The sequence below is a fragment of the Lepidothrix coronata genome, unplaced genomic scaffold (genome assembly GCF_001604755.1).
Source record: "Lepidothrix coronata isolate B3197 unplaced genomic scaffold, Lepidothrix_coronata-1.0 Scaffold213, whole genome shotgun sequence".
Classification (NCBI taxonomy): Eukaryota; Metazoa; Chordata; class Aves; order Passeriformes; family Pipridae; genus Lepidothrix; species Lepidothrix coronata.
The window spans coordinates 1197613-1223543 of NW_016690393.1; the positions used below are offsets into that span (position 1 = coordinate 1197613).

Here is a 25931-nt window from a genome sequence, read left to right on the forward strand (position 1 = left end):
TTTAGGTGTGAGCTGAGTTTTGAGCATTTGTAAGGTGAGCAGTCACCTCTGGGGTGGTTCTGGCTGCGAGCCCAGGTGGCCACACAGGCCCGTAGAAAAATGATGAAATATGTTGCCTGTGCATTTCCTGACCCCAAAAAACCAGCTGTAATGATGGTTCTGTGGTGATTTGTTAAGCAATGTGTTGGATTTTAAAGAGCAGCAGCAGTGTCTCGACCCTGTATCTCCAAATGCTTTTTAGAGGGTGGGATTGTTGGGGTGTCCCATGCAGGGCCTGGAGCTGGACTGGATGTTCCCTGTGGGTCCCTTCCAGCTCAGGATATTCTGTGGTTGCTTTTCCCCTTGAGTGGTGGTGGGATGTGAAGCAAGAGGAGGAAATAAACTTGCCCGTGTGTGCTGCATAATCCAGACCAGGACTGGCTGTACTGGCTATGGAGACAGGATTCATCCTTACCTAATCCTGCAGCCGAGCAGGACAGGTTTTGTTCTTCTCTTTAAACCCAACTCCCCGGGGCAGGTTCTCCTCTGTGACAGAGCACAGAGCTGGCACTGCTGGAGCTTTTTCCCTTTGCAGGCAAACGATGGTATAAAGCACTTTTTTTTATTGGCAGAGCTGCATTCCTGCTGTAGAGGCAGCACAGCTCTAGCGAGGGGAGAGCTGGGCGAGATCTCAAATCAAAACCGATGCCGGAGCAGGGGGAGGGCCTTTGCCTTTCCTGGCAGGAATATCGAGCGGGATGGAGGCACCCCGAGTGTGATGGGTGAAGGGCTTTGTCTGTGCTGGGGGACACTCGGTGTGACCCTCCTGCAGGCGGCCAAACCGAAGGTCAAAGTGGTGAAATGGTTTCTGCAGTCCCAAACTAATCGTTCGCTGCTCGTGGTGTGTCCTGCGTGTGGCCAGACGGAGTTTGGAGAGGGGGGGGGAAGAAGGAACCCTCTTTGCTGGGCTGCAGACGTGCTCCTGAGGCTTCCAGCCCCGCGTCTCCTCAGGACATTGCCCCAAAACCCTGTTTGTAGCATGGGGGGCTGCAGGTTTGGGGCTGTGGGAGCAGGGATAGCTCCGTCCGGAGCCCTTGTCCTGCGGGGACACCCCCAAATCCGGGCTGGATCGGGGTGTCGGGGAGTTTTGGAGTTGCCATGGAATCTTTAGGCAGATTTTCTGGGAATAAAGCTGATATTCCCGGAACGGGAACGCGAGACGAGCCGGCAGAGATGTCCCGGTGCAGCGGGTGGAGACGGGAAGAGCACGATGTGCTATTTGGGGGAGGGGGGAGAAACCCTTGAAACAGTGCAAGTTGCTTTTTAAATTCTTCTTCCAGAGAGCGGCTTTTTGGTGAAAAAACCCCACCCCATGCAGTCTGTGTCTCGGGGAGGGGATGGTTGTCCCGGCGAGGCCCCGGCAGGGCCGGGGTCTGTGTGCGCCGTGTGTGTCCCCCGGCAGGGGAGAGCCCGCACTACAACTCCCGGCGTGCCCCGCGCGGCGCCGCGCCGGCGGGCGCCCCCTGGCGGGCTCGGGAGGCGGGCGCAGCCTCCCGCAGCGGCGGGCGGACAAAAGGCGGCGGGTCCGCCCCTTCCCCTCCCTCCCCTCCCCTCCCCGGCGGCGGCGGCGCCCGATGCCCGCCCCTCCCTCTCCCCTCCCCTCCCTCTCCCCCTCCCCTCCCGCACTGCAGCTCCTCCGCGCGGCCGCGGCGGGCGCTCGGCGGGGCCCCCCGGGCTGCGGGCGGGCGGCGGGTTGCGCTGCGCGGCGCGGCCGCCGGGGGCGCTGCGGCGGCTCTTCCCCTCCCTCCCCCCCCTTTACCCCCCCGCCTCCTCCCCGTCCTCCTCCTCCTCCTTCCCCCCGGTGCATTCTCCGGCTGACGGGAGGGGGAGGGCAGGGAAGGAGCCCGGCCGCCATTTTCGAGCCGCGCCGCCGCCGCCGCGCTCGCCCCGGAGCGCAGGGGGGGGAAAACCGGGGCGCGCCGACGAGAAGCGCCGCAGCGCCCGCTCCGCCCAGCGCTCCGACCCGGGGGCGGGGGGGCCCCGCTCCCCCCCTCCCCCCCCATCCCCCCCCCTTTCCACCAGCACTGCGGCCGCCGAGCGAGGAGAGCCGGGCGAGCCCATCCCCCGTTCCGCCGGGGCGGGCGGGGGGGGGCCGCCGGGGGGTGGCGGCGGCGGCGCCGCGGCTGCCGCCCCTCGTCCCCGGAGAGGCGGGGGAAGCCCCGCTCGGGTTTGTTTTGCGAACTGCGCCCGTTTCGCCGCGGCCGAGCCCGCCCGGACCGCGCTCGCCGCTCGTCACGTGGTAAGTGCCGCTTTCGCCCCGCGCCCGCTTCGCCCCGCGCCCGCCGCGCCTCCCCCGCCGCCCCTTTGTTAGAGCCGCCGCGCCCCGCCGGGCCCCGCCGGCGCCGCGCCCCAACTTCTCCGCACCCCCTGCCTCCCCTTCCCCTCCCCCGGTGCGGCGCAAAGTGCGGGGGTCGCCGCGGGAGAACCACCCCCACCCCCCCGCACCCCCCCTTTGCCCGCACACCCGCACCCCCCCACCCCCCCCGCCCCGGGGAACCGCAGCACCGGGGGCGGCGGCGCCGCTTTAAATTGAAAATTCCACCCCCGGGGGTCCCGCAGGGTCGGGTCGGGGCCTCTCACGTGGCCGCGCTGCCCCCGGGGAGGGGAAGGGACGGGAGGGAGGGGAAGGTTGGGGGGGGGCACCGTTCCCTAACCTGGGGGAAAGGGGTTGGAGGGGAGGGTGGGGGGACACACACACACGCACACGCGAAGTTTTAAAAGTAAACAGAAAAAAAAAATTTAAATTGCATAACCTCAAATCTTGCAAAACGCGTGGAAGGGAGCGGGTCCTCCCGCGGCCCCAAATCCGGCTGGAAAATAGGAGCGGAGCGGTGCCGGTAATCCCGGTGGGCTGTCACCGGCGGGAGCCGTGTCACCCGGGCGCTCTCCCTGCTCCCGGGGTGCACAATAGCGTCATTTTCCAGGTGGCTTCGAGCTCCAAAACCATTTCCCTCTATTTACTTTCCGGCCGCGTATTTTGTATATTATTTTATTTCGAACCGATCCAGAATTATTTTCCCCCAGACGAGCTGGAAGAGTCCGGCTATCCTGAAATGCTTGCTGTGATCCCTACGTGTGTTTACTTCCATCATGGGATTAGCATCTTCTAGTGCTTGATTACGGAGAAATTTCCGTCGTTTGGGGTATAAATGGGGGTCATGTAGAAGGAAAAAGAAAGCGGTAATTATATCGGGAACTAACCTCATTTTCTCCCCAAAGATCAGACCCTCCTTCCAAACGGAGGTGTCATCCCTTCGCTCCTGAAATTTGCGTCCAGGTGGAGCAGAAGGCAGGCACTCCATAGATTATATTCCCTGTTATGTAAAATGCACTTGAATGACAAACTGTAGTTTTCCATGAAACCGGTCAGGATATGGGAGGAACTGCAGGTTTTTTATTTGTTTTGACTGACCATTATATTTTGAACTGGTTTGGGCCACGGCCGTGGTGGTGGTTACATCATGTCATGTGTTGTGTACAGGGCGCTTTGTGCCTCTAAAAATAAGGTGAGGACAAGGCCCGTTTCTCCGGGGTGGGAAAGTCGGGAAGGACTTCTGTGTGGGTCGGTCCCGCTGCCAGCGGGGGGGATAAAACATTTTGGGGGGGGTGGTTGAGGTGTGACGTGTGTCCGTGCGTGAGACCCAACCTCTGCCGTGGGGAGGAATCCAGGGCTCTGTTTGTATAGAAGCGTTTTCTCTTTAAAACCATATTTGTCCTTTTTATAGCCTTTGTTTTCATGGAGGAACCTCCGATGCTCTTCCCTGCTTTAGCGTAGTCCTCTTGGATTTCCATTCTGGCACGGGAACAGCGACGCTGCTCAATCTGATTATACATATATATATATATTTTTTTTTCTTTAATTGAGAAGTCAGCAGCCTCTTTAAATCAGCGAAGGGGGAAGTGCAATAGAGTTGACCTGGGGGCGGTGAAGGAGAAGCTGGGGGAACCCCCAGTTTGCTGCTGGGACCAGGATCCCGGGAGCTCAGCTTCCCTCCCCTTGGTGTCGGCCTTCGCCCGCCCTCGGAGACCAGATATGGGCGGCGTGTTTTTTGGCGCGGGAGGGACGGGGATGGTGGTTTTTTTTTTTCCCCTGTAGCCACACTGCCAAGGTAGCACAGCTGTGTAGGGCTTAATGGATTGATATGCTGCAGGAGCAGTTAATTGTGGAACTTGGTTGTGGTCCTGTTATAGCTGATTTGTAATGATTTAGCAATGAGGATGACTTGTGTTCGTCGTCAGAGGTGATAAAGCAGCAGATGACCAGGCAGATGTGGCTGTGTGTGTTTCTCTTACGCCTTTTTTCCCCCCTCTTTTGCCTTGTATTTGTTTTTTTTTTTATGCTGTATTTCAGTCTCATTTGCTCTCGGAGATCATCCGGTAACCGGAGAGCTGGGGAGGTTCTGACATCACGCAAGGCAGGGGTGAAAACCGAGCAGTTCTGTGACCAAAGTCACTTCCTTTTGCCCTGTTTATAACTTGTGTTTTGGTGAAGGCCACTGCCATTATCTAAGGAACGCTTGGAACAAAGACTTGTCTCTGGAGTTCCAGCACTCCACCCTTCCCTGCTTGGGCTCCACTCGCTGCCTGTCCTTAGGAACCTCTAAAGGCTTTTCCAGGGAAGATGAGACTCAGTGTGCAGTGAGGTAAAGATAAGGCCTGAGGGTTCTTAGGCCCAGCCCAAGGGAAAGGCTAAAGCTTGGAGAGTGGGAGGACAGGGCAAGCAGCGCATATTTTGATTTATGGGCCTCCCCCCTGCCCCCTTTCCGTATAATTTTCCTTTTCTGGAAAATTATATCTTTCTGTTTTTTGAGAGTGGGTCAGTGCTATCTCTGCCCATCCTCATTTAACCTGATCTTTTGCATTTTATGTTTCTTTTTTTTTTTTTTTTTACGAGACTGTGAGGGAAACAGGTGGGCCAACTTAGGCCATAATGGGAATTTAATTCCTGGAAGGGTCTCAGGTGGGTCACATAGCGATCAGACCAAATAATAAGTAAGTTCTGCACGCCTGCCTCTCTTCACAGTGTTTATCCTTCCATTAAAGAGAGCCTCTGGAATGGCAGGTGATCTGAGAAGCACCGTTTCCGCTGCTGCATTTTATAAATACCATGTCCCAGCTCATGACTTCCAGGAATACAATGTCTATCTGGAATGAAAAGCAGCAAAGGCTTGGTTTGAGAATCCTTCCCTGTAAACAGCGGTTTGACCGCGTCTTTGAGGATGCAGTTTTTCTGTGACAAATCGTTTAAATTGGAATAAAAGCTTTCTGTTCTTTCTCAGCTGGGCCAGGAGTTGTCATAACCCAAATCACCGAGAGTCTGGGTGATGCAGGCCTTGAGTAAACATAATTCCATTAAACCCTGTGCGTGTCCTCATCAGCCCGAGTTCAGAGCCGTGTTTTTGGAAGAGGAGAGTTTGGATAAGGTCCCGTTCGGGTTTTTTTCAAAGCAAGTTAGAAAATCAGTCTGTATCTGCCCTGCCCCTGCTGTCAGCAGGTGACTGCCAAAGGAGAACTCGGTCTGGAGAGTGAGACAAATGGAGAAATGGGATATGTTAATAGCTGGGAGGACTTAATTCTGGAGAGCAGAGTTTTGCCAGCGCAGTGTCAGAATTTAGCAGTGAAAGTGTGCTGTTTATCTGCTAAAACGAGGAAAAATGGTAACAGAATCGCATCTCAGGAGGGGAAACGGGAGCAGCTGTCAGCCCAAACAGGCCTCATCCTCATCTATGCCTGAGTTAATCTCTTGCTGCAAAGTTATTATTTTTTTTAGATTTGGTGGAAAGGAAAGTATAATTGAAATACATATTTCTGTATCAGGAGCTGCTTCGGGCCTCAGCGGCCTCAGCAGAAGGTGGACCTGAAAGATTTCTCATTTTCAGCTCTACCAAACGTTTGGAAACGTCTGTCTGAAATCTTTATAACTTCCTGTCGAGGTCTGCAGCGACAGAGGATGCGATGGGAAGGTGGCTGTGGAGTCGCCTTGCCCTAAAGGAGGAACAGCCAACCCAGCTCAGGCTGGAATTATGGCTGTGAGAAGGAACCTGTGATGGGTGAGGGAACATCACCTTCTATTGAACGAGTGCCTCGGTTCTGCAGCTCGTGTCAGCTTGTTTTTAGCTGCTGCCATGGCAGTCGTGGTGGGCTGGGAGCTGCAGTCAGCTGAGCTGTGTCGTGTCCTGGGGAACTGTGAGCTGAACTGCAGTCAGAATAAAGTATTGAAACTTGGGCAGGGATCTGGTGATTTGGGACACTTAATTCTGCTGCTCTCTGGGCTGTTATTTCCTCTTCAGGACCTGGCCAGTTATCCCAAGGCACTCCAAAGGACTTTTTCTACTGACAGTCTATGCCCTGTTCTAAAGCATTAAGTATAAAATATGAAGTATTAAGTTGGTGCCACTTATGAGGTGGGGGGGTGTTAAAAGTTTTGGGAACAATCATATGCTTTTGAGCAAAGGTTGGTATGGCTGCACCTACTGAATGAAAATGTGTCTTTAAATTTAAAAGGCAATTCTGTTTTTTGTTTAACTTGCTCCCTGAGTCCTGAGTTCAGTTTTTCATATTTCCTGGGCAACTTGCCCAGATTATGCGAAAGAAAAACAAAATCTCTCTGATACTGGATGGGGGAGACCCAGATTCCACAATTCAAGCTTTTTTATTTTATTTTTTATTTTTGACTCTTGACAGGCTGCTGCTTTCTGCAAATGTCCCATCGTTGTTTTTAAAACCACATTCCTTTTGATTCGACTCTTAACAGCAACTTTGTTCCGTAGAGTAACTTAACAGCGATGGAGATTTTTATCTCCAGCTGCTTTGTTTTCCAAGTGAAGGTATTTGTGCCTGTAATTATTCACCTTTCCAGACTTTTGTTTGGGGAGATGACAGTTAATGTTGTGTTGTGGCTTTTGTTTTTCTTTCTGACATCATATTGATGAAACCTCCTTTACCTCAGATGATGCAATTGATTTGGTTTATTTATATCCAGTGAGAATTCACAGGCATAAGAGGGAATTATTCTTGCAGAAGGAGGCCTCAGTTGCTGCTCAGAGCTGACCAAACCCTGCCACTTGTGTGGACCAGCAAGTGGAAACAGCAGCTTTTAGTTTAATTTTGAGGGCTTCTGGTTGGAAACAAAATAAAGTGGAGCTCAGTAGCATTTCTTATTATTTCTGGCATGTTCTTACTATTAAAATTCTTATTGTCCCAGGGAGATTAGGTGCAAGTCTCTGGTGTTAATGGATATAGAAGGTACTCATGTTTATGTTGTAAAAATCTGTGGTTCTTGTGTATGTTCTTCACCTTTTTTTTATTAATATTCAGGAAAAAAGCCTGTTTCTCAAATGTGGGTCACTGTAAGCACACAGTCTGCACGTGATAACTGGCTTATCAATAAGGTGATCGTCCTGTACTTGCCTGTCACGGTTCCTTAATTAAAGCTTTGAGAGTTGCCTCTCATGTAAATCTCTTTCTAAATGGGTAAACATCTGTCCTACAACTATGAAATGTTGGAAGGTGGTAACAAAAGGCAGGTAGAAGATCTGCTGTGGAGAGTAGCTGTAACTTTTGGTAGGTGGACGCTGTGGATGTGGAAAATACTTGCAGGGCTCGGGGAGTGAGTTGTTGTGTGTTGTTACCTGCTGAGGTTAGAAGCACAGATGATGTGTTTTACTTGCAAAATGAAGCGTAGAGGGATTTTATTTCGGCAGGTTTGGGGGTTTTTTTGTGTTGTTTTTTTTTTTTTACCGCTGAAACATCTTTGTAACCACACGAATTGAAGAGCTGGCTGCGCTCTCGATTTGCAGTGGGGGAGGAGAGGGGAAGTGGGAATTGGTATAATACTCACTTCCTTCAGGGTAACTTTGCTTTTATTTGCTTTTAACAGCACCTTTGTGTACGTCAGGAAATGGGTGTTGGGGAGGGCAGAGCTTTGGGGGGGAAGGGGTTTGAGGGTGTTGTGACCTGGGGGAGGCTGGCCCTGAACACGGGGTTCTTTGTCCTTGTGTGTGTGTGTGTAAGTCCTCCCCACGACCATCCATAACCTCCTCTGCCTTCGTTTCTCGTGCCAGTTTTAGGAGAAGGGGAGTGTGCCCAGGTGGGTTTGAGGGAGCACCTGGCAGGAGGAGACCTGGGGAAGCAGAGAGGCCTGGCAGCAGCTTCGAGGAGCAGACCCAGTGTGGCTGGAAACTGGGCAGTAGGGACAGGAATTTGGGTATAATATCAGGGATCTAGGCTGTAATTCAGGGAATATAGGTACATTTTTGTGTGTCACCAAGCAGTGGTGGTGGGGGCTTGAAGGCAGAGGTGGGTGCAGAGCTCAGTGGTGGCCATGGTGGGATTGATGTCTGGGAGGAGACCTGCTGGTGGGAGAGCATGGAGAGCCCTTCCAGAGGGAAACTGGAGTGACTCTTGAGACTACTCAGAGCTCCCTGATCTTCTCATGAGCCTCACTGGAAGCACCAGGTGCTGGGTTTCTCCCCAAGAAACTCTGGGCACAAAGATTTCAGCAGGCCTAAACTTCCTATATTCGTTTCGGGCTTGTTTTCTGAGGTATTGCACAAAATCATGTGCTTGGAAAGCCAGTTCTCCTTTCAAGGCCCGATTGTAAAATTGGGTTTTAAAAGCAGACAGTCTTGAATAAGTCAGCACAGTGAAGGATTGTTTTCAGGGGTGTCATGACCCGGGGTATAGTGTGACTGGGCGTGCTCCTCGTGCCTCCTCCAGCATCCCATCGTTGCCTCGACCTTATTCCCACTCTTCCCTCTGCTCTTTCTTGAAAAAGTTTGAATATTGGTGTAGCTGACGTGGAGTTGTGGGTGAAGCCTCCTGAGTAGTCCTGGTGCCTTTCCTCCCTCGGTGGCCTCCCGTGCACTCCTTGGGAAGCGAGGGAAGATGGGCGAGTTACTGTTACCCTGGTTTTACCTGCTTTCTGGAGCCTTTCATCTCTGCTCTGTTAATTACTGCTAACTGCTCTGGCAGTGCTCTAGTTTTAAAGGGAAAATGAAGAACATTCATTCAGTATTATCCAAAGACACACTGTAAACACCACATTGGCCTTCCAGAAGCAGCTCCTCTTGGATCTTCCCAAGTGAAGTCCAGCACAAGGGTTGTGCCATGGCTGCAGAAGGCAGGGCTGGAGTTGTACCGTGGCAGATGTGGTGGTGGAACTGGAGCAGTATCCAGGTACTCTGGCAGTTGTCTCCCAGCAGGAATTGTGGCAGAGGAGAAGCCTCTTGGTCCTGCACGTGTCCCCTCGAGTGCTGGGAATTGTCCACCCTTGGCAGGGAAACACTGAAAAAAGGGACCTGTGGGTGCTTACATTGATCTGCTGATACTGATGGGTGGCAGCAGTTTGGGTAGAACTTGCCCACAGGATTTGGGTCCCAGAGGCGGACAAAAAATCTGGGAGAATTCCTGGAATTACTGTCAGAATTATCAGAACGCTCTGAAAGGCCCTCAGACTGTGTGAACGACCTTATCTTTCCATTCTATCACCTTCCCAACTTTTCTTTGTTCTTCTTTCCTCAGAGATGCCTCACCTCCCTCTCCAATTCCCTGTTAGGAAATTCCTGATACGTGTAATATGGCTTTAATAACAACCCAAACTTATAAACAGAGAGAGGGAATGCGCTTACAAATGTTCCTTAATGTTTTTTCCAGAGGTTGCTCATGAAAGTAGAGATTTAATTCAGTGTTAGAGAAGCCAGTGCTGTCCAGCACGCAGAGAGTTTATAAGGACCTAAATAAAATAAAAAAAATAGAGCCAATAACTTTTGGAGGTCATCTTTAAGCTACTAGAACAAAGCCTTATTCTTAGGGGAGGCTTTCCAGGCTTCCAAAGTATTTTAAATGCTGTCCACCCAACGAACAGTGGAGCCAAGGAGGTTGGAGTAGCTTAGCAGGAGGATTTTCTGTTTTCCAGTGAGTTTGGTAACCCGGAGGAAGAGGCATTGTCGAAGTTTTGCTTCCGTTTTCTACTTCTCTTAATTTAACTGAGCCGATGACCTGCGAATTTAGGTCATCACCTAAAACTCTCTTCAGCCTGGGCAGACTCCTGAGTGACTGCAGTCCATGTGTGTGTGTTCAGAAAGAATCATTAAGCACCAAGTGGGGGATTTTCTGCACTTTTTGCAGTTGGGTGTTTCCAGAGCTGCTGTGGTGAAGAGCCCTGGTCCCGAGTTTCCTCTGGAAGGGAAACCCACGTGTTTCTGCAGAACTGGGAGAGCCCGTTAGGGACAGTCACTCCCAGTGTGTGTGTGTGTCTGGTGAAGGCCTTGGAAGGAGGCTGGAGTGGAGGAAGTCTTTATTCTGTCAGTCTTCCTCCCTGCTCTCCCAGGGGCGTCATAGCTACAAGTGGAAAGTTCCCTGCAAGTTCCTTTTTCTTCTTTTCTCCCTGAATAGTCATGTTCAGTTTTTATTTGTGGACCCAAGTGGTACCTAAGAGCCATTTTCACTGAGTGTGGCCTGAACTTTTAGGCAGTGCAGATCCTTTCTCAGATCCAGAGCGTGGGCAGCAGGTGAAGGGGGTGAGGCTGCTCAGGTGAGACCCCCCTGCAGAGCTGCTCCAGCTCTGGGGGCCCAGCACAGGGAGGACATGGAGCTGCTGGAGAGAGTCCAGAGGAGGCACCAAGATGGTCAGAGGGATGGAGCAACTCTGCTGGGAGGAAAGGATGGGAGAGCTGGGATTGTTCAGCCTGGGGAAGAGAAGCTTTGGGGTGACCTGACTGTGGCCTTCCAGGACCTGAAGGGGCTACAAGAAAGATGGAGAGAGACTGTTTCCAAGGGCCTGGAGGGACAGGACAAGGGGAATGGCTTCAAACTGCCAGAGGGCAGGGTTAGATGGGATATTGGGAAGGAATTCTTCCCTGGGAGGGTGGGGAGGCCCTGGCACAGGTTGCCCAGAGAAGCTGTGGCTGCCCCTGGATCCCTGCAAGTGTCCAAGGCCAGGCTGGACGGGGCTTGGAGCAACCTGGGCTGGTGGAAGGTGTCCCTGCCCATGGCAGGGGGTGGCACTGGATGGGCTTTGAGGTCCCTCCCAACCCAAACCATTCTGGGATTCTCTGACTGTGGAAGGCCTGAGTTTTGGACCTGGTGAGGAGCCAGCCAGCTGGCCAACGTGCACAATCATTGGAAGCCACACAGAGCAAATAATTTTGGGCATGTGCTGTGAGCCTTCCCCCCATGGGAACGTGGGTTTGTTTCTCTAACTCATCTCTGACTTTTCACAAAAATTGAGGGTTTAGTACTTAGTGTTTTTCAGCTCTAATGTCTTGCCTGTGGTCCCTGTTGTGGGGAAGCACCTGGGTCTGACGCTGGGGAGCAACTGTGGTGCAGCTGGATGAGGCTGGAAACAAAACTGGCTGGGAAATTTTCCTTGCTCAACATCTTAAAACTTCAGATAGTCCTCGCTTTTCCTGTAAAGTGGTGTATTAATTTGGTCATTGGGATGTGTTAATGAACAGCTACAACAAGCTTATGCAAATTTATGTGAAATTAGAGAATTGGCATATCAGGCAGGAGATCAGGGCAACTTTTTATTATTAAATTGACATTGAAGTATCTTATGAAGATGCTAAATAACTTCAGCAGTAAAATGAAAATAAAATAACTGTTGCTCTGGCAGCACAGCCTGTGCTGAGGGTTATTTGAATGCTATTTAAAAAAGGCATTTAAAAACACTGACACCTTCAGTGGTAAAAAAAGAGGGTGAATGACCAGAAACTTGAAGGTGGGCGGAAGGTGGTTGCAGTGTACAGGAATGAAGTGTCTTGGGTTATTTCTCTTAATTTGTTTGCTCTAGTTGAGTTAAGCCCTGGCTTGCTCTGACAGTCAGCGTAGAACTGCTCTGTGTGTGTGTGTGGGTTAATTTTTATCCATGCTCTTGAAAGGGAAATGGGAATTGCTAACACTGGAAATCACCTGGCTCACTCGGAAATGTACTTCTGGGAAAGTAGGTTTCATATACACCAGGGAAGCGCCTTTCTTCAAATCCAAGGTTTTCAGGGAAGCAGTGGGGTTTCTTTAGCTACTGGGAGTTTTAGCATATGGAGATTTGTTCCCATCAAGCCCTGTCTGTGTTCCATGTTATAGTTCTAATTTGTCATTTTTAACACCCCTGAGCTGGCAGTAGAAGCAATAAAAACTGTTTCATAGGTGTAGCTCGGGGATTGTAATGATGAAGTTGGTGAGCTGCTGGCACTGAGGAATAGGTGTTTTCAGGGCCAGGCCTCTCATGGAGGCCTGAAAGGATTCTGGTGTGCTCGTGGATATACTGAAAGATGGGAACAGCTGTTACAAACAGGCATTATAAGAAAGATATTAAGCTATTAGAGAGTGCCCAAAGGAGGGCAATGAAGATGGTGAAGGGCCTTGAGGGGAAGCCGTGTGAGAAGTGGCTGAGGGCACTTTGTCTGGTCAGCTGGAGAAGAGGAGACTGAGGGGAGACCTCACTGCAGTTACAGCTTCCTCAGGAGGGGCAGAGGAGGGGCAGGCACTGAGCTCTGCTCTGGGGGGACCAGGGACAGGACCCAGGGAACGGCTGGAGCTGTGTCAGGGCAGGCTCAGGGTGGATCTCAGGGAAAGGTTCTTCCTCTAGAGGGTGGTTGACACTGAACAGGCTCCCCAGGGCAGTGGGCACAGCCCCAAGGCTGCCAGAGCTCCAGGAGGGTTTGAATGATCCTCTGGGGCACAGGGGGTGACTCCTGGGGAAGGTCCTGTGCAGGGCCAGGAGTTGGACTGGATGATCCTTTTGGGTCCCTTCCAACTTGGCATGTCCTGTGATTAACTTCAGGAGATCCTGAGGACCAGCTTGTGTGTTGCTGCTTCTGTTCCCACCCTCCTGGTGCCCTAGTGGCTCCACAGAGCTCCAGGCCAGGGCTCCCAGAGGAAAGCAGGGATCACGGCCATAAGCCTCGCTGCCGTTGCCTGTCTTGTTCGGTTTATTTTCTCTCAAGTGCAATTCCTAACTGTGTCTTTTCCCCTTCCCTCGTGCAGGCTGCCCTCGGGAGAGGCAGTGGGAGGCAGTGGAGCTGGCCTCGGCACCGGGAGAGGCTGGACTTCCCGTCTCTCTGTGCTGAATGGCTGCGATGGCGCCCGCTCTCACTGACGCAGCAGCCGAAGCTCACCACATCCGATTCAAGCTGGCTCCCCCGTCCTCCACCTTGTCGCCTGGCAGTGCCGAGAGCAACGGCAACGCCAACAACATCCTCCTGGCTGCCAACGGCACCAAAAGGAAAGCCATTGCTCCGGAGGATCCCAGTCTAGATTTCCGAAACAACCCAACGAAGGAAGAGCTGGGCAAGCTGCAGCCGCTGGTGGCCTCTTATCTCTGCTCGGATGTAACATCTGTCTCTTCAAAAGAGCCTCTGAAGCTGCAAGGAGTCTTCAACAAGCAGACAGTCCTTAAATCTCACTCTCTCTTATCTCAGTCCTTCTTGAAAACAAGTGATCTGTTGGGGAGGCAACCGGTGTTGGAATTCACTTTGGAGAATCTAAAAACAATGAGTACTAATAGCCAGCCACCTCTCCCACAAGCGCCTGTAAATGGCTTGGCCAAGAAATTGGCCAAAAGTACCAGTTCAGACCATGAAAACTCTAGTTCTCTGAATGGTGGGAAGTGTGCTCCTCCTTCTGCTGCCCTCCAGACTGTTGACTATAATACAGGAGGTTCCGAGTTGGGGGACTTGAAGACCGGGTTGACCAATTGCACTCTTCCACACAGAAGCCTTGATGCAGAGCACACGACTCCCTTTAGCAATAATAGCACTGCGAATAAATCTTCCCTTAATTCCACAGAGCAGCAGTGGGTGCTCGAGGGCGGCAGTGGAGAGACCCGGCTGCCCGGTGTCGCGAGTCGCTCCGACTTCGGGAGCAGCAAGTTGGAGGAGCAGAAACCTTCTCTGTTGGCCGGTCACCACAGCGCCCTCGACTCCGAGATGAGGACGAGGGCGCTGCTCCGGCGGCAGGCAGACATCGAGAGCAGGGCCCGCAGGCTGCAGAAACGCTTGCAGGTGGTGCAGGCGAAGCAGGTGGAGAGACACATCCAGCAGCAGTTGGGCGGCTTCTTGGAGAAAACTCTGAGCAAGCTTCCAGCTTTGGACCCGCTGAGGCATCGGAGCCAGCTGATGTTGACCAGGAAAGCAGAAGCAGCCTTGAGGAAAGCTGCGAGCGAGACAGTTACTTCAGAAGGCCTGAGCAACTTCCTGAAGAGCGATTCGATATCGGAGGAGCTGGAGAGATTCACGGCCAGTGGAATGGCCAACCTGAGGTGCAGCGAGCAGGCGTTCGACTCGGACGTCACCGAGAGCAGCTCGGGAGGAGAGTCGGACGTTGAGGAAGAGGAACTGACCAAAGCAGACCCAGAACAGCCCCACGTACCACTGTAAGTAGCGCTCGTGCTTGTTTACTTCTGCCGATGGGGAGCAAAGTAGATACGTGGGTTTTGCAGGAACGCTAAATTTTGGATGGTCTCGGATCAAAGAATTGTTGGAGCTGGTGTGGTGTGATTTGCAGCACGTGCAGCACTGAAGATAAAATTCCTCGTGCATATTGGAAATAGCCTTTGGTGTTTGTGGAGCAGCAAGCCCTGGAAATACTGGCTGGCTGGAGTGGTGTGAGCTGCAGATACAAACCCAGAATGCCATAAACACATTCTCTCCAGGATGTGTTGGACCTGTCCTCTGAAATTAAATGTTTGCTGTTTTGCAGTGGGAATGTTTGTAGTAAATCTGTTGTGTAAAGTCAGGCCAGTCTGAATATCAGTACCTGGCAGCGTATTTGTGACTCGGGAATTATTTTATTTGTTAAGTGAACTGGCTGGAAAAAAAAAACAAATCTCTGAAAGGATTTGGTCCAAGTGCCAGGGGAAGTGTGAAGTGTGTTCTCCTCTTGAATGTGGGAAATTATTGCTGGGAATTTTCATCTTGTCTGTGAGTTGCATTAAACGATGACAACAGCTTCATAATTATGTTGTTAACTGGATGCTGTTTGCATAAGTATTAGGTGTCAGTTTGTGTGTGGAGGAGGAAGATCCTTGTCAAGGCAAAAGGTCTTGAGACAGGTCAAGGAAGAAGGGAAATTTTTCTTCCAAAGCCCAGAATTTTCCAGTATTTCGCACAAATCTCTTAAAAGGCCGTATTCTGTGTGTAGTCTGTGTGAAATCTTGCTTGCATCAGTAGATGATCTCTTCCACCCTGATGGACCTATTGAACCGAGACCTCAGTCGGTGAAGTATCGCTACGGTCGACAAAAAGCTCCCTGCAGCAGGCACAGGGGTCCTGGTTGGAATGCTGATGGCTTTCCCATCGGGGCTGGAAATAGTCACCAGGGCTTTCACATTCCTGCTCTGCTCTGGGTTTGTTCAGATCTCTGTTGAGAAATAACCGAGTGGATTCAGAGACCTGTTGTCCAGAGCGAGTTAATGGCTGCTCTGTGACACAGATTTTACTGAGCTGGGTAGATGTGAACAGTGTGGGCACTTGGGAACTTCAGGGCCCTCCGAGCACACACTCATATGGATGAGTGCTGATAACCAGATGTTACAGCTCTTGGATATTAAATTCCCACTCAATGTCACATCGTGTTTTGGGATGGTGGCACAGGGTGAATTTCTGCATGTGAAGCCTTAGATGTGGCGTGAGTTCGGGTTTCTCCCAGTGCAAAGCTGGTAGCTGAACATGTGATCCCTCCTGGCTGGACATAAAGGGGTTCTTGTGCTGCTAGAAACAAGAGTTTAGTAACTTTATTCCTGATTTATAACATCCACGAACCTACCGTTGGGATTACTAGCAAAATTGCATTTGTAAGTCTTGTAGTAGCTATTGGAGGAGACATTTGATTAAAGATCTGTTCAAAATAATATTGAATTTCCCCTATTTGTGGGTTTCACGGCTTCACGTGTTGTCTGGCAAAGTGAAATTTCTTTGCCACTCCTCTTAATCCCAAGAGGAAGTGTGGTATTCAGAGACACGATGCGTGAAATTCTTTGCTGACTTTTCCGCCCTCTGCGTTCGTCATGCCTTCACGTCCCCAGTACCCTTAAAAAGCCAAAGATTGGAAAGCTCATAAAAAGACTGATCCCTCTATTGTCTCTGGGTTCAGAAGCTGGTGTGTGTGCACGCTGGCATCTAGGCCAGGCCCACCAAACCTCGTTTAAAGTCGGTGCCTGTGGGTATTTAGTAATTAGCAGCCCCGGCATTGACCGTCCTGTTGGATGAGTGCTGTGACATTGGGGCTCCAAGCTCTGCCACTGCCGGGGCTCAGTGCGTGTTGGTGCTTGTTAGAGACTCAGGTCGACCTTAAGAGCTGGTACGAGCCTCTGAGTGCATCTAAACCTCTTTCTTTTCCAGTAGTGCTGAGAGGCAGGAAGGGGAAGAGCCGAGTTTTCCACTGGGAAGCCGCCCTGGGCCAGCTGATTGTACAGAGCCATTGTTGTCCATTGGTGTGAGTGCAGAGCCTGCTCAAGGAGGGCTGCATTTTGCATCTTGTAGAATTTACTTAGTAGAAGGAAGACTTGAACTCTGACTGTTTTAATTTTGGTAGTGAGATGGAACATCTTAAGTGTGTAATGGAGATATTTCAAAGCACCTGGATGTGTTCCTGTGTAACCTGGGTTGGACTGGATGATCTCCAGAGGTCCCTTCCAACCCTGACTATTCTGTGATTCTGTAAACTTCTGTCTCATTCCACAGTCACCATCCCTTGGCTCTGTATTGCCTCTGGGTGCCTCTGCCTTCCCCCCAAAAACTGCTGCTTCCTCCTAGACCTTCAGTGACAGCTGTGCTACAGTTTTCCAAGCCCACTGGCACTGAGGGGCCATGTCACCAACTGCCTCTGGGATTCCAGTAGGAGCAGGCAAAAGAAACAAAGACTGCTTACATCATGCTTAGATAAGAGCTGACCTTTGAGTTTTTCTGGCGTGGTGGCATTCCAGAATCAGTATCTGGTCAAGGACAGACTTTGAAGCCTTTGTACTGTTCTGACCTGCCTGATCTCGGCTATGGAGCAGCATCTCCCTGAGGAATTACATCTTCCCAGCAGCGTTAGGGGTGTACCAGAGCCTGGCAGGTCCTTCTAAAGCACTCCCAGATGTGCTGCCCAGGAAGGTGCCGTCACTCCGGTGCATAACCAGGCCATGTTAATGCATAAACAAAGCAGGGAGGTGTTTGTTACACCTTTGGGAAGCCCTGCCAGCCATGGGCTGGGTTTAACAAGGTGCTGCTGGTTCTCAGGCAGCCGATGGGGAGGGCAGGTGTGTGCAGGCAGGGTTGGGCTGTGCTGTCCTTGGGTTTGTGTCCATCCAGCACCACCACGTTGCACTTCAGCTGCTCTCGGGTTGGTAACACAGCTCTGCCTCACGGCCGAGATCCTCGTCCATGCTGCTCCAGCAGAGTGAGCAGTGCAGAGGAGGATTGGGAGGAGGCAGCTTTGCCTCTGCTCGGAGGTGAGGAGGGCAGGTTGGAGCCTTCCCTGTGGAGAATCCCAGCTTCTTTGGCTGGGTGTGACTGGAGGCAGGAGCTGTCTGTGACTGTGAAACCTGTGCGACTTTGAAAGGGCCCACGTGCCCTTTTGGGGGGTGGGGAGGCCCTGGCACAGGTTGCCCAGAGAAGCTGTGGCTGCCCCTGGATCCCTGGAATTGTCCAAGGCCAGGTTGGACAGGGCTTGGAGCAACCTGGGCTGGTGGAAGGTGTCCCTGCCCATGGCAGGGGGTGGGACTGGATGAGCTTTGAGGTCCCTCCCAACCCAAACCATTCCTTGGTTCTCTGCTGCTGTCAGTGTGGTGGGATCAGAAGTGCTGTTTGTGAAAGGTGGCTTGGAGCAGGGCATGGAATTCCTCACTGTGCCGGAGGGCTGCTGGCTGGAATCTGGCTTGTGTGGCCAAGTGATGGTTTAGCAAGTCATCAGAGAGAGTCCTGGTGTTTCTGTGGCCCTGTGTTAATACATATAAGTAGGAAATATGTCATGGGGCTGGTGCATCTTTACAGTAATTGGTTTTCTCAGACTGGTTGTTTCTTTGGTGTTCTTGTGTTTGCCTGTAGACAAGTTTCATCAGAATTTGTCAGTTATTTTTGGCTGATTAGGTCCCTGTGACAAACAGCAACATAGCTGGTGAGAGGTGGGTGATTTAGTCTCTAATCCTCAACTTCAGTCTGTACCATGGAAAAATTTTCTGAAAAGGTAGTGAAACCAAATATTTAACTGGGACTTATCTTTTAGCTCAGGTTTCTTATCTGGAAAGTCACTGTTTGGTTGGCAGTTGCACCAACCTGCTGAGAGGGAACTGAAGTTCCTGGTGACCAACTTCTCACACCTCTGACTTCCCACGGGACCTTTTCCAGGGGTCAGGCAGTACCTCCCGTGTTCAGTTGTGGTTGTTACGATGCCTATGGCCACGATGCCTTTAATTATTCCCGTGCACTTTAATTATTCCCATTTACTGGTGGGAAATCCGAGCACCTTCTGCACTTTGGTGTTGCAGTGAATCATTTCACAGCCCGTGTGTTGTCTCCTCCCTGTGCTGCGTCACGTTGTGCTGCCGGGATTTCAGAGTTGCTGGGCTTGGAGTAGTAATTAAGATTTCTCACAAAGAAGTGCTTTTCCCAGCACTCATTTCCAAGGCCTGTGTTGGAGAGGGATGCACATGGCGCTTGCATTGGGGGTTCTTTGAGGGGTGGTCGCAGTTGGTGCATCAGCTGACTGAGAAATGGGGTTTAGAAATTCTGGTTTTTCTCCCCCAATTATGTTTTTGAAGCGAGAGCGTGATAATAAAGCCCATACCTCAAGGGCAATTAGATAGTATTTCTCAAATCTGTGACTTCATGGGACTGTAATTCAGATGGCAAATCCCACACTGTAATTCAGATGGCAAATCCCACGCCGTGGGGACTAAGGAAGCTTTTCCTACCGGTCAGAACCACATTTTGCCGAATTATTTATGCAGAGCAATCCTAAAAGTTTATCTCTTACTCTTTATTTCTTTTTCAGTTACCTGCTTGATTTTTTGGGGCTGTTTTTCTTGTTTACTTCTACCTTTGCTCGTAGGTGCTGTGGTCAGCACGGTGCTTAACTATATTTTTCAGCTGTTTATGAAAACTGGCATGTGCTGTACCTGAATTGCTGTAATCCATGTGCTGGTCAGGAGAGATGTCCCTTAAGCCTCTTTCAGTTGGGAAGAGAGATGGAATCCTGAAGTGTTCTTGCTTTGCATTTGAAAGCAGAACAATAGAGCAGTTCATTGTTGAAAAATGCTTAATCAGGTATCAGTAAGTAGGACACTCCAAGTCCCTCTTGCTTTTAAGAAAAGAGGGCGAGTGAGGGTTGGTTATTTCTTGAAGAAGTGCTGGTCATAGTACACCTTTTATAGACATAGGGTGTCTGATAAGTTGTTCTGACTTTTATCAGAGCCTCGTGCAGGCCTCGCTGGAGTTGTGGCAGGGAGGTTTGGTGGGTTTGGGGTAGGTACATTGCTGTCCACAGGACTTTGGAAAAGGCACTGTTGTTGTCTTTCATCCAAGAGAGAGTTTGATGGTTTGGTTTAAATTTATCTTTTTAGGCTGAAATCATATTTGTTTGTGGGAGGGGGCAGAAGGGAACCATGTCCCAGCCCTGGAAGTGTTCCAGGCCAGGTTGGACGGGGCTTGGAGCAACCTGGGCTAGTGGAAGGTGTCCCTGCCCATGGCAGGGGGTGGAACTGGGAGGTCTTTAAAGTCCCTTCCCACCCAAACCAGTCTGTGATTCCGTGATCCATCACTCCATGTTGGGTCACACGTGCAAGGAATAACGTTGGCTTTGGGTGCTGTGGTTCAAGAAAACACTGGAATTTGGTGTGGGGGGTGTTGATGCAGACAGAGCATCTCTCTGGCAGATGCCCCTCGTGCTCTGGCAGGGTTTTGGGTTGTTCTGTTTGCAGTCAGGTCTTCTTTCCCTGTTTCTCGGGCTGTGCTGAGCTGGTGTATGGAAGATAATGTGGAGGACTGGGAATGATTTGGTGTCTGGCACTGCCAATAAACTGCTCTTTGTCTCTGTAGCCCTCACCCAGTGGGGCAGCAAGTAAGAACAGGCTGTAGTTCAGATGTTTTTAGGACTTGTGGGTGACACTTTGGATAGGGTTGTATAAATATTTACTTTACTTTTCATTGGAAAAAGCCTGTCAGAGCATCTGAAGCAGCAGAAACAAATTTTTCTGTGAAGTTTGTGAATGTGAACTGACATTAAAAACCCGATGTGGTGCTTGTGTGTCTCCTGTGGAATTGGAGTTGGTGTTTGAGCGGGGGAAAGGGGCCCCGTTTAGAGCTGATCTCCAGTGTTGAAGGCTAATATACCACTGTGGGGGATGGGGAGAGACTTACATTGTGTTACACCAGCGTCTGGGAGCAGCCACAGCTCAGAGCTGCGTTTTTATTCGTGCTAATACTGCCACAAGACCAAAAATTACTGCGTGGCTGAGATTAGAATTTCTGCATGGCTGAGATTAAAACTGAAGCAGTGGCAAACGTGGAATTCCTTAAAAGAAGAGCTTGTAAAGGTACTCCCAGGTGTCTTCCTGAAAGATTTGGGGTTCCATTCTGCAGTGAGATGGGCTTTCCCCCCCCCTCCTTTGTTCTCTCCTCCAGCAGATCCGTTCTGGTTGCACTGGCTCGGCAGCACCAGACTTCCAGCTGGGGGAAAATGTTTTCCTTGCTAAACTGGCACTACCCCAAGAGCTTTTTCCACGGAGCGTGTTTTGGGCACACCCTGGATGTGTGGGGTGTTTTGCAAGTGTCTTGTTTCAAAGGCTCGGAGAGCTTGGGTGGCTTTGCTGGGCCGTCCTCAGATAAAACCCTTTAGGTAGGAGAGAACTTGGAAAATTGACTTCGTTTTGCTTTTGCTGGATTTCAGAATGAAAGAAAGGACTTGAAAATGTAAATAGGTGAGGGCCTGTGTATTGACTGGGAATTCAGCTGGGAGATGGAAAGAGGAACATGAATTGCCGTCGGGGTTTGCTGCAGTTGCCCTTCACATCTCTGGAGCCAAACTGGGGATGGTTCAGCTCCCCCCCTCACTCTGAGCTGTCTCTGGTTGTGGCTCTGCGTTTGAAAGACTTGCTTTCACTTGAAGTACTGAAATGGTTTACTTAAGTAACATCCAGCTCTTTTTTCTTCCTTTTAAATTTGTTTTCCCCCTATTTCTTCTCACCCCCCTCTGACCTTCCCTGTGATAGGGTTACTTTCTGGAATGCCTGCTCCAGCTTTGACCTCGGCACCGAGCGAGCTATTTATGGGCAGGGTACCTGGCACAGGCACTCCGAGTTAAGGATTTGCTCCTGGTGCCTGGGACTTTCCTGTAAACCTGCGATTTCATTGCGTTGCATCAGCAGGCAGGGGAATGATGCTCTGGTGAGAGAGAATATTTAAAAGGGCACAGACAGTCAGAGTCTTGTGCTCTCGACACCTTCACTCTGCCGCTTTCACATCCACGTGATGATGACGGGGTGTCTCAAAAATTTCGCTGCAAATTGGTCGTGCCGAGGGTGGTTTCCCTAATTCCTGCCCCTCCCCAAAGCCAGCCTTCAGCTTTGTGCCCAGACCTGCCCGTCCCAGCCGCTGGCCGTGGCGGGGAGGTCACCCCGCGATGTGTTTAAAGCTCCCGTGTTGGTTGTGAGCCGCCAGGTTAGCGAAGGTGAACCCTTGGCAGATGGCTCTTTGCTCCCTGATGCTCCTGTTGCAACCAGGATGTCTCAGCTGCAAAACGAGATGTTCCCTGTGATAGTGGTGGCAGAGCTCGGCTGGCACATCCCGTGACGCTCCCGCTTCGCAGGCACATTAATTTGTGCTGCCTTATGAATGAGCACAGGGTGCTCCCTCCACAAGTGTGTGATTCTCCAGGAGGCCCAGCCCATTTTAAAGAGTCAGAGCTCACTTATCTCTTAAATCTGTGCATCCTGACTGTAAAATACATTCACAGAGCCAAAGAACGGTTTGAGTGGGAAGGAACCTTAAAGCTCATCCAATTCCACCCCCCTGCCATGGGCAGGGACACCTTCCACCAGCCCAGGTTGCTCCAAGCCCCGTCCAGCCTGGCCTTGGACACTTCCAGGGATCCAGGGGCAGCCACAGCTTCTCTGGGCACCCTGTGCCAGGGCCTCCCCACCCTCCCAGGGAAGGATTTTTTTCCTAATCTCTAACCTAAACCTACTTTCTGTCAGTGTGAAGCCATTCCCCCTTGTCCCATCACTCCAGGCCCTTTTCCAGTCTCTTTCCATCTTTCTTCTCGGCTCCTTCAGGTCCTGGAAGGCCACAATTAGGTCACCCTGAACCTTCTCTTCTCCAGACTGACCAATCCCAACTGTCCCAGCCTTTCCTCCCAGCAGAGCTGCTCCATCCCTCTGACCATCTTGGTGCCTCCTCTGGACTTTCTCCAACAGCTCCATGTCCTTCCTGTGCTGTTCCCAGAGCTGGAGCAGCTCTGCAGGGGGGTCTCACCTGAGCAGGGCAGAGAGGCAGAATCCCCCCTCCCCTGCTGCCTGTGCTGCTTTTGAGTTCTCTCCCACTTTTGCAGTGGAACAGTCAGAGGAGTGAGAGCAAAGGGGTAGTTTTGACACAGATTCGCTGCAGTTTCAGGTGTCTACCCAGTCAGCACCGAGTTTCAGCGAGTTTTGAATGTCATTTCACTGCTTAAAAAGTGCCTCCTGGCTGGGTGGGTTTGTGAAAAACGACTTCATTTGGCTGCTGGCTTAATGAAGCATTCAGTAATTTAAAACAGTGCAAAAACTAAAATACACCTCCCACTGTAATAGTGACCTTTTATTTACATTGGGCTCCAAACATTTGATCATCAAATTACCCAAATAGAGAACTAAGGAGGATCAGGGTTCTCCTTGTGCAGCAGAGCTTTAGGCTTTTGTGACATTTTAGCAGTTTCCATGGTAACACGTAACGATGTTGTAAGAAATGTTGCAGGAATTTTATTTGTCTAAGGGAGGACTTTAAAATATTAATGGCAGGCAGTGTGAATCGGGGGGAAGTGAGCCTGATGTGAGGCAGAGGGAAGGGATTTGATGGAGTGCCCAGAGCGAGCAGCCGTCCGTGGATTGAATTGGTCTTGGCCAGCAAACAGGGAAAAAAAGAGAGCTCCAGTCATCTCGGGAATATTTGCCACAATATTTCCTCTCTGCTGCTACAGGTGAAGCTTTGGGAATATTCTGCTGTCGTTTGTTCTTCGGGTCCAGGTAAAAAATATTTTATCTCTGATAAAATCCAAAAAGATTTGGAACTGTTGCCCTGTTGGCGTTCATGGGGGGCTCTGAGCTTAGTTGAGATAAAATTGGATGTCTTCATTTAGAAGCCTTTGAGGCAGCTCACAGGCTCTACAGGCAATCTGCAATTCCTGAATTCCCTGGTGGCTCCCACTTAATGCCTGGTGTTGAGCTCAGGCTGATGATGTTGCATTGCATTAGCAAATTCAATCTGCTCTTGAGAGAGAACCAAAGGGGGTTTATGTAGAAGCAGTAGACCTAAATCACAAAAAAAAAAAAAAAAAAAAAGAGAGGTTTCTTGGAGAAAAAGGGTTTAGAGAGGGATGTTTGTGTGCACATAATAAATATGAGGGTATATTTTAAATATGGGTTGTGGGTCAGCAGCCGTGCTCCCAGCCCTGTATTCCCACCCAGTTATGTGACTGGAGGCCCTGGAGGGCAGTGAAAAGCACTGTGATTTAGATGACTTGGCAATTAAATCACCTGTAGAAACCCAGCAAGAAATTCCCACTTTCCAGACTGGCACGACTCTTACTTCCATATATCTTATCTGTGGTTTTTGGTTATTGAGACAGATACTTAATCTTTTTATTGTTAAGTTAGGAGTTAAGTCTTCTGAGCTTGTGGCAGCTTGTGACCAGGAAGCTGCCATGGGCCAGTCCCTGCCATGGACTGTGCCCTCTGGATGGAGCCCAGGGATGGCTGGAGGTGTGGAGGGTCCTGTGCCCTCTGGATGGAGCCCATGGATGGCTGGAGGGTCCAGTGTGGAGGGTCCTGTGCCCTCTGGATGGAGCCCATGGATGGCTGGAGGATGTGGAGGGTCCTGTGCCCTCTGGATGGAGCCCATGGATGGCTGGAGGATGTGGAGGGTCCTGTGCCCTCTGGATGGAGCCCATGGATGGCTGGAGGGTGTGGAGGGTCCTGTGCCCTCTGGATGGAGCCCATGGATGGCTGGAGGATGTGGAGGGTCCTGTGCCCTCTGGATGGAGCCCATGGATGGCTGGAGGGTGTGAACAGTTGCATGCTGGCTCTGCACAGCTGTGCTCTCATTTTTCCCTGCCATAATTCCCAAGCCTGGGAGTAGTGACAGCCCATTCCGCCCTGCCCTTTTCCTCTGGCTGCTTCAGACCCTGACTAAGTAGTTAACACATTTCTTGTGCCCATTTCACTTTGGAGAGGACCCCTTTTTTTCCAGCAGCAGTGGCTCCCAGTCCTGGCTCATTCCTGGGCCCAGAGATGTTGTTTTCCTGCTCCTCCCTCTCTGTGCTGGCACTGAGTGATGAGCAGCTCCACTTCCAGGGATGTGTGTGCCTCAGGAAGTTGGTTCTCACTGGGTTGCAGGAGAAGTTATCAAATCATAAAGTCAGTGCTTTGCACCCTGGATTTTTTTGGGATTCTGCATTCCAGGCAGCCAAAGCCCAGTGTGCTGCTGTCCCCACAGTGCCTGAGCAGGAGGTTCCTGTGCTCAGAGGTGGCCTCTGTGTGCCTTGGGGACTTCCCTGAACCCTGGTAAGAAGCTGGAAAACAGGGCACATCCCTCTGTGTCCGCACAGGGAGCAGGGCAGGAGTGTGTCTGATCCAGAGGGGAGAGCTGAGCAGGGCACAGGTGGCTCTGAAGGTGCTTTGGTGCTCCAGGATCTTGGCTCTGCTCCGACAGAATTATTTCCTGTGGTCCCAGCTCGTGATCCGTGTGGTTTGATGTGGAGAGGTGATGGCTCTCCGTGTTCCTGGTGGCTTTTTTTCTGTGCTGGAATCCCACATCCCAGTGGCCAGGGGGAGATTATTTCTGTTCAGCAGCCATTGCTATTCCTGGGCTGGGACAGTCGCAGGAATAAAAATTGCAGCAGCTAAATCTGCCCATTTTTGTGTGAATTGGAGCCCTTCTCCATGTGACTTCTGCTATTCCAGTGCTGGCTATTTCAAAAAAATGAGACAATCAGCCTTCTGTGGGTCTGCATTTTGAATGCAGAACACTTGCAGGGCTCTTGCTCCATGTATGCAACATTTTGTGGTGGTGGCTTTTTACTGCCTCAGACTAAAACAAGAAAATTATTCTCTCTCTGCTCCTTCCATGTTGTAGGGACCTCTCCTGCCATTAGCAGAGATTTCTCAAAGTCAAAGGCAAGGTGCTGTTTATACTGAGACAGCAGAAAATAATGTGAAGAAACCAACCACATTAGAAAATCTCTCAAGGCATTAACCACTTCTCCTGTGTCAGGGCGGATTAAATTGATACAGATTAATTTTCAAGCATTTTTCATTGTAATAGACACAGCTGAGTGTCATCTAATGACTTCTTCAAGGTTTGTTGTGCATATATTGGTCAAAACCTTCCCATTTTAAATCAAATGAATCTGTTTGAGTAGTAGCCAGCCACTTAAAGAAAATTCCTCAGTGTGATGATTCATATTGTGCCTAAAGACAGCTTTCCATATTCAGCCCTTGCTCACTCCCCCCCTACCATCCCCTTCTCCCTGCCTCTGGAAATGGGCAGGAAGCCCAAAAACAGCTTAACTCTTAGTTATTTAAACCTATTTTTAATAAGTGATACCTGTAGAAAAGTCTTACCTGAAGCCTTTAATTGACATGGTGTTGTGTATTAGATCTTAACTCGGTTTATGAAGTGTGTAACTGCTGGTTTTTCTTTTTTTATCTGCTTTTTTTTCTG

The 25931-nt window shown here is 50.7% G+C and overlaps 1 protein-coding gene across 3 annotated transcripts in view; it reads left to right on the forward strand.

Annotated features, from left to right (window-relative positions):
• The window catches only part of KANSL1 (KAT8 regulatory NSL complex subunit 1), a 101526-nt gene that overhangs the window by 6472 nt on the left and 69123 nt on the right, over positions 1-25931 (forward strand). For 2 of the 3 annotated variants that reach the window (XM_017833308.1, XM_017833305.1), the window contains exon 2: positions 13027-14413. In XM_017833308.1, the coding sequence (XP_017688797.1) occupies positions 13110-14413 (1304 nt within the window). In that variant the 5' untranslated portion in view covers positions 13027-13109. Of the gene's footprint in view, positions 1-2164; positions 2279-13026; positions 14414-25931 lie in introns of those variants that run through there. The other variant, XM_017833307.1, reaches the window with a different exon arrangement.